The 15,705-nt window shown below is 36.9% G+C and overlaps 1 protein-coding gene across 2 annotated transcripts in view; it reads right to left on the reverse strand.

The window, feature by feature from the left end:
• thoc2 (THO complex 2) overlaps positions 1–15,705 on the reverse strand; it is a 101,056-nt gene that overhangs the window by 79,829 nt on the left and 5,522 nt on the right. For both annotated transcript variants that reach the window (XM_055177276.2, XM_055177275.2), the window contains exons 4-10: positions 13,566–13,617; positions 10,790–10,860; positions 9,982–10,103; positions 6,329–6,462; positions 3,756–3,916; positions 3,547–3,639; positions 2,424–2,579 (exon numbers count right to left, since the gene is read on the reverse strand). In XM_055177276.2, coding sequence (XP_055033251.2) covers positions 2,424–2,579; positions 3,547–3,639; positions 3,756–3,916; positions 6,329–6,462; positions 9,982–10,103; positions 10,790–10,860; positions 13,566–13,617 — 789 coding nt within the window. The remainder of the gene's footprint in view (positions 1–2,423; positions 2,580–3,546; positions 3,640–3,755; positions 3,917–6,328; positions 6,463–9,981; positions 10,104–10,789; positions 10,861–13,565; positions 13,618–15,705) is intronic.

Here is a 15,705-nt window from a genome sequence, read left to right on the forward strand (position 1 = left end):
TCACAAGAATGTGACAAGTTTGCAGCCCTGGTTATGGGGGAAAGCATGTTCTTTCAGATATAATGTTGTTTACCAAGTTGGTTACTAAAATGATATGCATTTTAAATGTTTTTAACGCATGATTAAAAGGCTTGATGTTATGTTTGTACAGGGTTCCCACACCTTAGTTAACTTCAAATTAAGGACCTTTCATGGACTTTCCAGGTCCAATAACATCAAATGTAAGGACTAAATGTGGGGACACATTTCAAGTGAGAGCAAGGTTACGTTGTGTTACCTTTTAAGATACATTGTTACAGTTTCCTTTCGAGGGAACTCGCGCTGCAGTGACACTTTGGGGACGCCTCCAGGGGTAAGTGCGTCTGAATGTGTATATCAAATTCAACCAACGGTGAGGCTTAACGACAAAGACAGGGTGAGGCGGGACCCAGGAAGTATATCGCTATATGAAATATTGCCAAAGACGGCGTTACAGGGATGCAGGAAGTATGGCAAGGGAGACGCAGCGTCTTGTTCCCTTCTCAGGGAACCCGAGACGTTTTCATGTGTCAAACACAACTATGCAAAAAAGCATTTTGGTATGAATCAACATTCGCATACAGAAGATATAAGCATTTAAAGTGAACAGTTTAGCACGTGTGCTTATAAGGGTAGACATTTTATGATATTATCCTACACTACACAGAGAATAATACAGATGTTTTCCAGAAAACTTTTTGCATAAAATAAATTCAAGCACTTTCAATGACCTGTATCTATGTATGTATATTTTCAAAAACGAATTATTTACCCAGATTCACAAACTTTCAAGGATTTCAAGGACCCGTGGGAACCCTGTTTGTATTTTAAGTCTTTTTAGAGGCTCCTTAGTAGGAAGGCTCCGATCGGGATTTTTGCAGCCGATACGGAGTGCCGAGTATTTCTTGCCGATACCAATGCCCGATAATGATTTTTTTTCAAGCTGATGTGTAAGCTTTTTGATGACTGTAACTGTTAACTCTTTGTCTGGATAAAGTAATAACACAGATGTTGCCTTTGTTATATTATTTAATCAGGTGTATTACTGTTTTATTAGAGAATCAAATAAATAAGCACAACAAATATTATTATACAAAGAGCAATTTGAAGACATATGTTTGCCCTAGTAGACAATGCACATATCTGTGTAAATGTACAGAGAGAAATTCAAATTTGCAGGTTGCACATGAGCAATGGGTTGTAAAAATGCTTACACTGCATAAAAATAGTCTGAAAAATTGCACCCACATTCAACAAAAGTAAATAAAAAGATTGGTTCATGAGACTGGTAAATTTAGCGAGTACTGGTTGACTCAGTTGACTCAATACAGATTCTGAGCATCCCTACTTCCAAGTCATTTTTTAATAAAGTATTTTCAATTATGAAATGTAAAGCATGATGTGTTATTGTTAACTTCATTCTTTTGTTATTGTGAATAATAAACAATTACTCAAGAACTTGCCAAAATTATTGTCTGATTACCAAAATTATTGTCCGATTACCAAAATAATCGATAGTAACAGTCCTACACCAAAAAAGTAAAAAACAAAAAAATATGCTGAGTTGTGTTGAGTTTCACATCCTTTTGTACGTGTGCGTTAACGACAACATTCACACTTGGGCACAAACCGCAGCAAACAAGTATAAAAGTATAAAAAACGCCCTCTCTGTTGTGTATGCACCTCCGAGCACGCTCAAACCCAAGTTGACCTCCACCACACAAAAGCTGGTGAGATAATAGAGCTGGCGTCCCAAAACACGTCTTTTAACATTATCGATTAACACCATTGTGACACAGTCACACAAGAAACATGTTTTACTGTTCAGTATATATAGTGATTTGATGTATATTTGAGTTTTAATAGGTTTTACATGTTTTCTTAACCATTTTATTCCTTTTGTTATTTTATGTGTGTATGTCTTATTTTGTTTGGTCTGCCTGTCATGTGAGTATTTACATGACAGGAAATAGAAACAGCCACTTTAAAAGAAAGCAGCAGGAGCACACATGTGCTTAGCTCAGCTCAAATGTTTGCTGGAGAGTTGCTGTTTTCAACTTGCCTTTCCAGACACAAAGCAAGAATTGTGAATCATCACTTCAATTGTATATACATCAGAAGAAACTTTGCACATTTGGAGTTTTAACACGCCTGGACCTTTAGATTATTTTAAGCTTGTTTTTTTTATATTCCCTTCTTTTAACAGTCTTGAGTTTTAGTGTGTTGATTTAAGTTCAATGTGGTTTTTGTAAATACACTTATATAATTGATTTCACTGATCGGTCTCATGCTTTTAAACTCTTTAAATCTCACACAGTAAAACTAACCCCATTTTTAATAATTAAAACAACCAATAAGGCTGACTGTTACACCACATACATTTAAAATTTACTTAGGTTAGTCACCTTCTCATTCTTTTCCTCTTCCTTTTCCTTCTCTTTCTCCTTGTCATCGCTCTTTTCGGAGGGGACGACCACCATGGTGAGTTTGCGGGCGATTTGTTTGGCCTCCAGGATCACTCTCTTGTGCTCTTCCACTATGGTGGAATCTACTGGAAGGAGATGAAATGCAATACATGAGTGTGTGTTAGATTCGATCAGTTGTATCAACAGTTGTAATTGTACACCTTAAAGCAAGCACTGTTGTGTGCCCTGTATTCACTCCATTTACATCTGCTTACAAGCTACCAAATACAACCCTTGACCATGTATATTTGTTTGGAGATCAAACATTTATACTGGCACAATAACATTCACTCTTAGACACATTGAAGCATGAGCTCATTTTAATAACATCACTGTAATCAGATTAACTTGAATAGGGATGCTGACACTTTTCAAACCAAGTGACATTCAGTAGATAAACCAATTGCTATCAAACATTAATAGCTACTAATCTTACCCATCTAAAATATTATTACATCTTCCTTTTATTAATCACAGACAGATGAAATATGTCATTTTGTGTGTCACTAGTTAAACTCATCAAGGAGTCCTTTAAAGATCAGATCACAACACATTACTGCATACAACAGTAGACATTCTCATTAAAGTCGCCATGAAACCGAAGTAGCGATTGCCTTATTTTCCCCGTGGTGACGTATATCTAGGGCTGCAGCTATCGATTCTTTTTGTAATCGATTAATCTAGCACTGAATCGATCGATTAATCGAGTAATCGGATAAAAATTTTGTGTGTGTTTTTAAACAACCAAAACAAATAATGCATAACGAAAATGACGTGGCTGTAAAATGTTCAAGCATTTGGCTCTTTCTTTCTGCACTAAATGGCAGTGCTTTGGTTGGATAGTGCAGATTAAGGGGCAGTATTATTGTAATTCGCCTTACTACCTACCTCACAAAACGGGCAAAATCTGAACAACCTAATTTTTCACATACTTGCAGAAAATGGCTTACCCAAACAAAGTTACGGGGTTTATCATTTTCACGTTTTCTAGGTTGATAGAAGCACTGGGGACCCAATTATAGCACTTAAACCCCTTTAAAAAAGTCACAAGATGTGAACTCACATGAACATAGAGGTCTTCAAGAGCTATGAGGTTGTGCTGAAGAAGAGCAGCTGCGACGTGGTACAAAGATGATGGTGTTTCTCCATTAGGTTCCTGAACAGAAAACATAACATCACCAAATAAGCCTCAACTCCACATCCCTACTAAAAAGGTAAAAGTGAGCTTTTATATTCAATAATGGTGCTGAAGATAAGATGGTGACAATTTACTTGATGAAACTTGAACTTGAAGCCGAGCATGTGGCAGAGGGTCTGATGTTCACACATGTAGCATTTAATGAGGGGGACGAAGAACTCGTCATGTTCAGAGCGACACTCGTACACTTCTAAGATGATGTCCAGCACACGGTTCGGGTCCAGATTAAAACATCCTATTAAAGACACATTCAAGAGTTCATGTCAAGATCTCAATGCATGGTACAACACAACCGTTGTATTTAAGCTTTTAAAGTTCACATGAAGGATCTGAAAAAGTCTGTTCTTAAGCACTACTAATAACTGAAAAAAAAATATGTTCCAACTTTACACCAAATAAAACCATTTCTAAAGTCTTTAACCTGTTTTCAACAGAGCTGGAGTTTGTAATTATTGTGGGTTATAACCCTTACTTGATCTAGAAAGGAAGTACAGATATCAATCCTCTTATCCCATCAGAATGAAGTTAAGCACATGGTTTCAGTAAAAGCTCTTTTTGTTACATTGACATTTCAATGGCAAGTTAAATAAACAAATTCAATATTGTGTGACAATGATTTACATCCATTTCAACACAAATTGCAACCCTCTGTCGTGCCATCATTTCTTTCACAACCAGCAATTTTGTTACTGATAGTTATTCATTTTGTGTAATGAGTTACTATGGAAACGAAGTGTCAGTGAAGAGCATGTCTGAAATTAAATGCAACGTGTGTAATGTGGAGGGCCAGAAAGAATCTGCTGACTTTTTTGCTTTTTCTGTGGAATTTTTTTGAAAAAATCTTCAGAATGATTTAAAATGATATTAGAGAATTTAACCTATAACTATTACAAAATTGCATCTAAAATAATTACTTTTTAGAGGCTAAAAATAAAAATGAATACACCAAACCAATGAGAACTGGACCAACATGAACCAGATAAAGTGCATGTCAAGATAAAATGAAATTTTGTATATAAAATGACATATTATTGTTTATAGTGTAATATTTTATAACAGAATAAAAAAGCTGGTGTTAATACATTCTCATTATGAATTAGGTACGTATGAAGATAATTTCATCATTTTTGCAATGTAAACTTTATATTAGATATAACAAGAGCATTCGTCTTGTAAACGGATTTGAAATGATGATGTCGCGTCACATAGATGACAGAGTCAAGTGAGATCTGCTTAACTCAGCGGTAAGTTTTATTGAATCTCAAATATCAAATGGTTCGTGCTCTCTATCATTAAAAGCAATCACAGCAAGGGTTTATGTATTTGTCAATGCCGCTCACAAACGCGAGAGATAGGCTATGTATGTGTGCTTTTGTCAATGACGGTTACTGGTCACAAACACGCTTAAGCGCGGGGTATGTGTGCTTGTCAATGACGGGAATTAAATCCGCGGAGTAATCTGCAGGCGCGGATATCGTTTGGGCCTGGTAATGTGTGAAAAAGACACATCAAGGTTAATAAACAGAAAAGAGAGGCATTGTGTGCCATTTTCACAACATTTTTAAGTGAATCAAATTGTCAAATTTTGCAAAAAGCATGCAAGTATTTAATTAGGCAATAAAGTGCCTATTGATGGGTGACGTATTTTTGTAGGCTAACCCAAAATTTTGTGGGATACTGGTTCCCTCGCAAAAAAGCTCATTAATTGTTCCCCACAGACTTTTAGATTATCGCAAAAAAAAAAAGAGTTTCTTCACAGATAAAAGTAATGACCTTTGAAGTTGAATTTGGCTTTTTATATTTCTAGTGAACACATTTAACACTTGTATCCATCTGACTTTAACTTTTGTTAAACACAGAGCCTATTTTTTGTGATAATCCAAAAGGTCTTTTAGAAAAACGAATGTGTTTTTTGCGAAGGAAGGAGCCAGTGTCATAATTTCCGTGTTGTCCTACAAAAATATTTCATCCCTGCAGCACTCTATAAAGTACAAAAAAATAATAATAACACAGACACAAATATTGTTTAAACGTTTATAACTAGAGGTGTAATGATACACATTGTTTCACGTTTTCTATATATAAACTATATTGATATGTTATATATGTGATATTATTAGTGATACAGAGTTGGTGTTATCAAACACCCAGCTTACTTTATTTATAGGATATAATCATCTATAATACTTGGGTACGGTTGGGAACGGTTATATATAATCTGAGCATGCCCTTAAAGGGATAGTTCACAAAAAAAATGAAATTTCTGTCATTCTATACTCATCCTCATGTTGTTCCTGGCCTGGGTTTATTTGTTTTTTCGAAAACAAAAGCCACTGATTTCCATAGTAGGAAAATAAATATTATGGAAGTATTGTGATAAATGATGAGGAAGATATTTTGATAAATGATTGTAAGAACACAGTTGACTGTACCCATTAAATTCCATTGCATTTGTTTTTTGTACTATGGAAGTCAATGGTTACATCAGCTGTGTGCTTACCATCATTTATCAAAATATCTTATAATAAATACTGTGATGATCAGCAAATCATGACATAATTTTTATTTTTGGGTGAACTATCCCATTAATATCTCTATGCCCACAGTCGTAGGAACAGATATAGGAAAGAGTTATTGGAATACTCACCTATTAAAGACTTGATGTTTTCAAGGACGAGGTGACTGGTTAGATTGCTGGAGAGATCCTGACCGAGCTCAGTGATCAGCTTTGCGTAACCCTCATTCTCCTCCCGCAATAAATTGAACTTCTGCTGTTTGTAACTACACAGTGAAAGATAAAAGATGTGAGATGAAGTCATCTGAACTAAATGAAGTGCATCAGAAATCACAAGCAACAGTTGAGAAGCTCACAATCATCAGGTATGAAAATACCAAACCAATTCATTTACACTAACTAGCTTGTGTTGATCAAATGGTCATGAAACTGTACAGGAAGATGTGTGCCATACGGTTGTAATCCTGATGAACAACAAAATTATCTTCAGAGACTACAAAACTAGGGATGCTCTGATTGATCGAACAATAACTCGATCGGTATTCACTAAATTTGCCAATCTCATAAACAGAACTTTTTATTAACTTTTGTCATCATAGGGCTCCTGAATGATGGTGCAATTTAAGACCATTTTTACAGACTGCAAGCATTTTTACTACCCGACTTGCAAATTTGGATTTCTCTGTGTCTCAACAGAGGTGTGTTTATATATACACAACATATATATCCATCATAGATATTGCATCTTAAAAAAAAGTTTAGTATTTGCATGTGTTTAAAAAATGTAACAATTAAAACTTTCATTTTATTCGAGCAAACAGAGAGTCTTAAAGCTACAGTAACCCAATTCATTTGTCAATAGAGAGAAAAATCACTCTGTTTTTGACAGAAAAACTTTATAAAAATCAGTGTATATTTAATTCAAACAGTGAAGACTGTGAAACATTATCATTTCATTACTTTTAACAGGTTTAAGCCATACTGCAAATACGGATGCACCGAATGTTCAGCAACTAGGGCTGGGTATCGATTCAGATTGTCCAGATCGATTCGATTTCGGTTAACAAGCTATCGAATCGATTCGATTTCGATTCTCAGTTCAATTTTCGATTCCGGTTCTCAGGTCGGTTTTTATACTCAATTCTCGATTCAACTCAATGAATATAGATTTAATACAAATACTATATTAATAAAAAAGAACAGTGAACAGCAGTTTACAAGTGGGTAAATAATAAAAAGAAATTAAAAGCTACAACACTATCATCGTTGTCTTGCTTGTGAAATCTAAAATGCTTCCATACTTCTGACTTTTTATGTGAAGGTGGCATCAACGTCGATGAAGCACATGAAGCTGCCATTTTAAGCACTGAATGAATGAATGACAGGCTTGCCTCTCGCTCCTTGGTAACATCGCGCAAGGCAAAAAAGAGGGTGACATATAGTGAAGACGACCAGTAATTAGATTAACGTTAATCTTACGTTCAATGTTTGCGGAAATTAATATGAAAGAAAAAAATCGATTCTGCTCTTTGAGAATCGATTTTGAAACGACCACATTTAAAAAAAAAAAAGATTAATCGAAAAATCTTTTTTGGTTTTTTGCCCAGCCCTATCAGCAACTGAAATTATTCGTCCGAAAATAGCAAAAAAATCATTTGCGATGTTTGGCCAAACAAGTGAAAAGGCAGAATCAATTTTAGTGAAAAATTAGGTCTTTAAAGATGCAATCAAATTAACCAGCGCAGAGTGAAAGGCGCGCAAATGCAGCAAACATGTTGGCAAAAGCATTTTAAAGTGTCAGAGAAAAACGCGCAAACAAACAGCACTACAAGTTTCATTTATCATTTAAAATCAAGACATTCTAAACACCATGCAGCGCATGAGAAAGACACTGCGGCGATCCTGGGCAGTGTTTCCCACAGGATTTTGAGAGACTGTGGCGGTGATGACGTCACACGCCGATTAGCATATCTGTGACGTCATCGCGTCATGTTTTACTCTTTGATCTGTCACATTATGTTGCATTTTAAAACAACTGAATGCTATTTTTACATATTAATTGTTCTGTTGTCTATAAAATAAAGACTAAACACGACCCAGTAATGACCCACTAGTTTCTTTAACTGCTGCCAAAAACATAAGTGTTGTTGTGCTATGACCATGTCATGAGTGATAGTTTTATTGTATATTGCGTATAGCGCTACAGAACACGTGCGCGGGCATACCGCATCATAGGTAGGGAGAAAACTCACACACAGACTCACACCAAGAGAACGGGTATGTGTGTGAAACACTACTGCTAACCTTTCGTTAAGTCATGATGAACTCAATCAATCGTCTTCTCTGTAAGTAACATCTGTGACTGTTGACGTTTACGCAAAAAAGAAAGTAGGCGAAGGAACACGGAGTTAAAATACTTTTCACTGTTGTATGCGAGAGAGGAGAAATATAAGAAAGAGAGAGCGGAGGGAGGCGGGCTGAGTGTTCGCTACAATGAATTAAGCCATTTTAAACAGTAAAATAAAAATGGGAATCATGAAAAATCTATTTGTGGCGGGTCGCCACAGATAAATCAATGTATGGGAAACACTGCTGGGTATCTGCTGAATGTACAAGCAAGGAGAACGAGATACTTTTTTCTCTTCATCTCATGTCATAGAACAATGAAGAGTGTCCGCAGTAGGTAAAAAAAACTTCCTAAAACCTAAAAAAGTCCTACAATGATAAACACGCTTATATTAAACAAGAAATAAAACGTTTATAATAAGCTTTTTGTTAGACTGATAAGTGCTTTGTTGAGCGCTTTTTCATCTGTCATCCCCTGTCAATCTTGCCGCCATCTCTCCTTCTGCTCATGCTTGACCGTGCACGCAGGCGCTGCTCAACATACAGTGCTATATAAGTGTTGTTGTAAGTTTCTTTAGGCATGGTAATAAATAGGTTATTTGCATTTTGCACAGGGATAGAAGATCGAATTAATATCCGTTTAGCCAAGAATCATATATGTGGTTGAATGTAACTGGAACAGTTTTAACAAGTCTATCTATAGCTATCTGATAAGAAAAGTGACCAGGTGTAAAGGCCCTATAATGACTACTAAAAAATGTCATTGTTATATAATGCGAAATAAATATAGTAAAAAGGACATTTTGAAAATGTAAATTGTGCAATGGTGAAAAAAATTTGACAAAATAATTAGGAAAATGAAAAATAAAAAATAAATTGTTCGGTATTCGGCCTTCAGCTGAGTTTTTCATTTTATTCAGCTTTGGCCAAGAATTTTCCATTCGGTGCATCTCTAATTGCAAACCTTATAACAACGGCAACATCTGTGGTATTACTTTATGTAGAAAAAGATTACCAGTGACTATCATAAAAGAGCTTACATATTGGTATCGGGCATTGGTATCGGCTGAGTATGACAACAAGTAATCGACACACTCTGAAAAAATCCTGATCGGAGCATCCCTATAAAACACTATGCCTTTTATTTGCCGTTGAACATGTAAACATATGAAATGGGATATTGTGGTGAAGCCAAAACATACTTTACAGAAAAGAGTGGAGCATTGGCCATTATACAGATTTTGCCTGGCAGGCTTAAATTATTCTTAAATTAGACTTCAGAGACAGCATTTTTGGCATTATGAGCAGGAAACATTTCATTCTATAGCCAAGAAAGTTGGCTAGGTAGACAGCACATTAGGATGTGAGACTAACGCCTATTATCGCAAGAAAAACTTTTATTCTCATTATGTGGTCAGCATGGCAGAAAAATGACTTACAATAGTTTGGTCTTGATTTTTACAATCTTCTGGTTAAACTGCTGTGCCTGTTTGATCAAACCCAGAGACTCCAGTGTTTCTGGATCTAACCTCTCCTTTAGCACCCCATCAGGAACACAGAACTGAAGAATAGAAAAACACAATCATTTAAAAAGACAGCTTTATAACAAACAAGAAAACAGTGAATATTAAATTCATCACGATATTGGAATATTACTTTAGTGCAGCTGTCAGCGTTTCACTGCCCACATATTAAACATCTATGGCCTTCAGCAAGACTTACATAAGCCACTAATGACAATGAATAACAGGCTTGTATTTGCATAATAATCAGACTTACAGCAGTTTAAATGAAAATAAGAGAGCAGGCACACACTGCAGGTCTTTATGAGTCACCCCGACCGCCATTACAAAATGCTCTCTTCACAAGTTCATTGTGTTCTGCCATAATAATCAGGATGTGAAAGACGCTAAGGTTTGCTCAAAAATCATTCCCAGCACAATGGTTAAAGTGATAAGACCTCTAATCATTCAGAGCTGTGCTGGTGGTTCGTTCAGGGGAGTAAAGTGGCCCTCTATGAAGAGAGTTGAATTTTTCACCCGATGACAGAATTTGGGTCACTCAATACTCTAATGCAGCTAATCGTGAGCGTCAAGGGATCGGGCCACACGCTTACGTATGCACACACCACCGCATGCTTTTCTTCATCTGCAGGGTGTGCTGCAGCAGGACAGGTCTGTGTATCACAGTGCATCAGTGCCACACAGTGGTCATGAAGAGAAACACGTTGATATTTGCTCTACTCACAAAACAGGCTCCAACCAGCTGGGTAAAATGATCACGTTTGTGTTTCTCTTCCAGACATCCAGTCTCAATATCTGAAAAGGCGAATAAGATCTTAGCATATTTGTTAATATCAATGAAGCTACTTTTACAACTAAAGCTGCAGAATTTACCATGACATCATCACTAAAAGACTGGAATATAATTTATGCACTTTAAAAAGTTTAAAGAGGTTTTTATTTTAATTGCATAATGTGAGAGTGTCTCAAATGGATAATCATTATCAATTACAATAAACCAATGGTTGAACCAGATTTGAAAACACTTTCACAGCACATGAAAACACTGCTTCTTCTAAAAGTATTGGATTTTAGAAAAAAATAACTGAATATTTAAAATTTGGGATTACGCAGAGCCGATAAAGCAGCACAATATTATTGTAGGACTTTACAGTAACCTTGACATCATTTTTCGTTGTAGTGCCATGAACAAATGGTTTTATTTGGCAGGGTAGTGTGCTGTATTACTTTAAAGACCCTACAAAATGATTTGAATGCTTTTCTGTGTTTTCAAGGTCTTGTTCTTTTTCCAAAATAGTTTTTAGTTACATCAAAACCATAATTTGCTACTGGCCATTGCTGGTCAATGGCAGGTGGTATTAGTGGATGGGAGCAGCGTACTAGACATAAACCTGCCTCCAGTGTCCCACAACCTGGACCTTTTAAAGACTTTCCAGGTCCAATACCCTCAAATTAAAGGACTTAATGTGGGACAAAAGTAAGGGCAAGGTTACATTGTGTTACCTTCCCAGGTGAAAAAGTAGTACACTTCCATAATGTACTTAAAGTGCTCCGTTTTCACGCACTAATTTGTACTTTATATCAGTGTTGGGGAAGCTACTTTGAAACTGTAGTTAGATAAGCTACTTATCAGTAAAAGCAGTTAAACTACAGCCAAAGTGTCAAAAATGCAGTTGGGCGTGTTTCAGAGTATTTCTGTGCCGAATGCACTTCGCCAGGGTTCGTACAAGTTTCGGCTAATTTTTTTCGCTTACGGTTCTAACTGACGTTTCAGGGGTTTTCGATACGTATCACTACTTTATATGGGCTTCCGCCGGAAAACTTCCTCCGGAAAACCCCGCCCAGCCGTCAGTCAGCGGGAGACGCTAGAGCTTGCTAACAGCTTATCACGCCACTCAGCTTTGTTTAATTTCAAAAGTCAACAATGGCACAACAAGAAGTGTGTTTTTGGATGTAAGGAGAAGACATCCAGCCTTATGGAAACAATGGATATAGTTTATTATCCGGATTAGCAGCGGAGTTTTGCGTGTGTGTTTGATGCGGTGGATTTTCAGAACCGGGTCATGACGAGTTACACGTGGTAAGTAAGACTTCTGTCTTATGTTGGAAATAGGCGCGTGTATATTATATAAATGACACGAACATAAAGTGAATCATAAGTTAAAACAGTGTTGTATAGTGTTGTATGACTCGTACTCGCTCCTCCCGTGTTATAACTCCTCCTTCTTCATTTTTTCGTACGTTATCGGAAAGATTCGGTAAAGCTAATCTTTCTTTTATAAATCTGATTAAACTAAAGACTCTTCAGAGATATAAAGGATGTCATACTACTCCATAGGTACTCCAGATTAATATCAGAAATGCAGAAACAGCGTGTGTTACGTGAGCTTTAAAATAGCACTAATAAGTACACTTAAATGTTCTAAAGATTATCTTAAGAAAAATTAAAGAATAATTTTTAGTATATTGAGTACAAAAGGAGTGTGCAAAAATAGAGCATTTTAAGTGTAGTGTACTTCTTGTAAGATACATTGTTACAGTTTTCATGTGTCAAACACAACTATGCAAAAAGCTTTTTGTATGGATCAAAATTCGCATACAGAAGAAATAAGCATTCAAAACTAATTGTTTAGTGCATGTGCTAAAAAAAGTCTAGAATTGTTGAGATGCCATCCTACACTACACAGGGAATACAGATTTTTTTCCAGAAAACATCCTGCATAACATAGATTTAAGCGGTTTTAATGACCTGTATCTATTAATGTTTATTTTCAAAAACTTTCCAGGGCCTTGAAATTTTTCCCCAGAGTTACAAAATTTCAAGGATTTCAAAGAACCCATGGGAACCCCGTGCCTCTAAGAAAAACACAATTCATCTTTACTTCATACATAATATTTAAGGTCCATTTTATCAGCAAACATCTGCTTAAGGTCATCAACCTTATGTACACAAATATAAAGATTATATCAAAGCTATCACCGCATTAATAAAAGCTTCAATACTCCAAATGAACACAAATGTAAGAGTTATGTGTGATTAATGTTGATCCGATGAACGCAAACATACCAAAGTAAAAAGTCAATGCTAGTTGGCAGTTATCGTATAAGTGTGAATCGGTCATAAACAGAGACGGCAACAAACAGTAACTGTTTATGTGTAAACAGATTTTGTATATACACATAACAAATAACATTCCAACATAAACATGTTATTAATCACACTGGGCCTACGAATAAGCACATCATCAGAAAAAGTTCAGTTAAACTCTTCATCTTTAGCAGTTGATTTATGCAAACATCTGTCAGATGAGCAATCTATGTGGACACATGACTGCAGTTTAATAAGCATGTTTACTCATGCGGGTAACAAAACTGTCTCTCACTACAAACGCATCCTGCCACTACATCGCAAAGACAAATGAGATGATACCCAAAACTGTCTGGCACGCATCCGTTAATCTGCATTAAGCGTGTAAAGACAAACACACAGCAACACTTACCTAATATACAGAAAACATCAGCTAAAATAGATGGCAGATCATCTCGCAGTTCCTGTAAAACAAACATTTGCTTTCAATAACACATTCCAGAAATATTCAGCATTCAGGCTCCGACACAACGGCTCTTTATTTTTCCTGCTGAAAATTCCGGTTCATTAAAGGGCAGTGGACAACACAGAGGACATGTGGTGAGATGTGGGGGATCTATCACTGGCACACAGTGGTGTTTAAATGGCTACTTTCATCATGCTGGACGTCACAAGAGCAGTGTGTGCAGTGATCTCCTCTGTAGATCAAACACAGCTGATGTGAAAGAGCACACACATTGTCTGATCTGAAAATTTAAAGGACACCGTATAGTCACCCGAGCACAACTCATTTTCTGAGGGGGTCAACAAAAGACCTTGCAGAACTTCACAATGTAAATAATTAAGCAAACAATGTAATATAATAACATGTGAACAATACTCGGGTGAATTAACAGAGAGGTCACTTGTACAATTGGGCCAGTTCTGCAACTAGGGATGTCAATATATGTAATTCCCCATATTAGATGATCATTTAAATTAATAACCAATCAATCGAATAATCATTTACTGTAATAACGCAATAAGCCTTTACTGCAGTGACATACACTCACCTAAAGATTATTAGGAACACCATACTAACACTGTGTTTGACCCCCTTTCGCCTTCAGAACTGCCTTAATTCTACGTGGCATTGATTCAACAAGGTGCTGAAAGCTTTCTTTAGAAATGTTGGCTCATATTGATAGGATAGCATCTTGCAGTTGATGGAGATTTGTGGGATGCACATCCAGGGCACGAAGCTCCCGTTCCACCACATCCCAAAGATGCTCTATTGGGTTGAGATCTGGTGACTGTGGGGGCCATTTTAGTACAGTGAACTCATTGTCATGTTCAAGAAACCAATTTGAAATGATTCCAGCTTTGTGACATGGTGCATTATCCTGCTGGAAGTAGCCATCAGAGGATGAGTACATGGTGGTCATAAAGGGATGGACATGGTCAGAAACAATGCTCAGGTAGGCCGTGGCATTTAAACGATGCCCAATTGGCACTAAGAGGCCTAAAGTGTGCCAAGAAAACATCAACCACACCATTACACCACCAGCCTGCACAGCGGTAACAAGGCATGATGGATCCATGTTCTCATTCTGTTTAAGCCAAATTCTGACTCTACCATCTGAATGTCTCAACAGAAATCGAGACTCATCAGACCAGGCAACATTTTTCCAGTCTTCAACTGTCCAATTTTGGTGAGCTTGTGCAAATTGTAGCTTCTTTTTCCTATTTGTAGTGGAGATGAGTGGTACCCGGTGGGGTCTTCTGCCTCAAGGTTGTGCGTGTTGTAGCTTCACAAATGCTTTGCTGCATACCTCGGTTGCAACGAGTGGTTATTTCAGTCAAAGTTGCTCTTCTATCAGCTTGAATCAGTCGGCCCATTCTCCTCTGAACTTTAGCATCAACAAGGCATTTTCGCCCACAGGACTGCCGCATACTGGATGTTTTTCTCTTTTCACACCATTCTTTGTAAACCCTAGAAATGGTTGTGTGTGAAAATGCCAGTAGCTGAGCAGATATTCAGATCGGCCTGTCTGGCACCAACCACCATGCCACGCTCAAAATTGCTTAAATCACCTTTCTTTCCCATTCTGACATTCAGTTTGGACTTCAGGAGATTGTCTTGACCAGGACCACACCCCTAAATGCATTGAAGCAACTGCCATGTGATTGGTTGATTAGATAATTGCATTAATGTGAAAATTGAACAGGTGTTCCTAATAATTCTTTAGGTGAGTATATAGCCAATGACACAAAAGTGACAATTAAAATGCCTGCAGTGCTTCCTCACATGAATTAAAAATATAAGTATATCAAGCTCTATTGCTAACTTCACTTCTCTGCTGGCATATGTAAGACTGTGCCACGAGTAAGCCAATCGCCAAGCAAGCTTTTCTCACCTCTTTAGCTATTGTAAAAAAAAACTAGCAAAACTAGCACAGCAACAAATGCTGAGATAACAAAGAGGTGCATATTTTCAGCTGTTTCCCCAACCAAAACCCTTTCCCCTCACATCCTCTAAATACTCCGTTTACAGGCCTGTTGGCTTGAATCTT

Source organism: Misgurnus anguillicaudatus, chromosome 16, assembly GCF_027580225.2.
Source record: "Misgurnus anguillicaudatus chromosome 16, ASM2758022v2, whole genome shotgun sequence".
Lineage (NCBI taxonomy): Eukaryota > Metazoa > Chordata > Actinopteri > Cypriniformes > Cobitidae > Misgurnus > Misgurnus anguillicaudatus.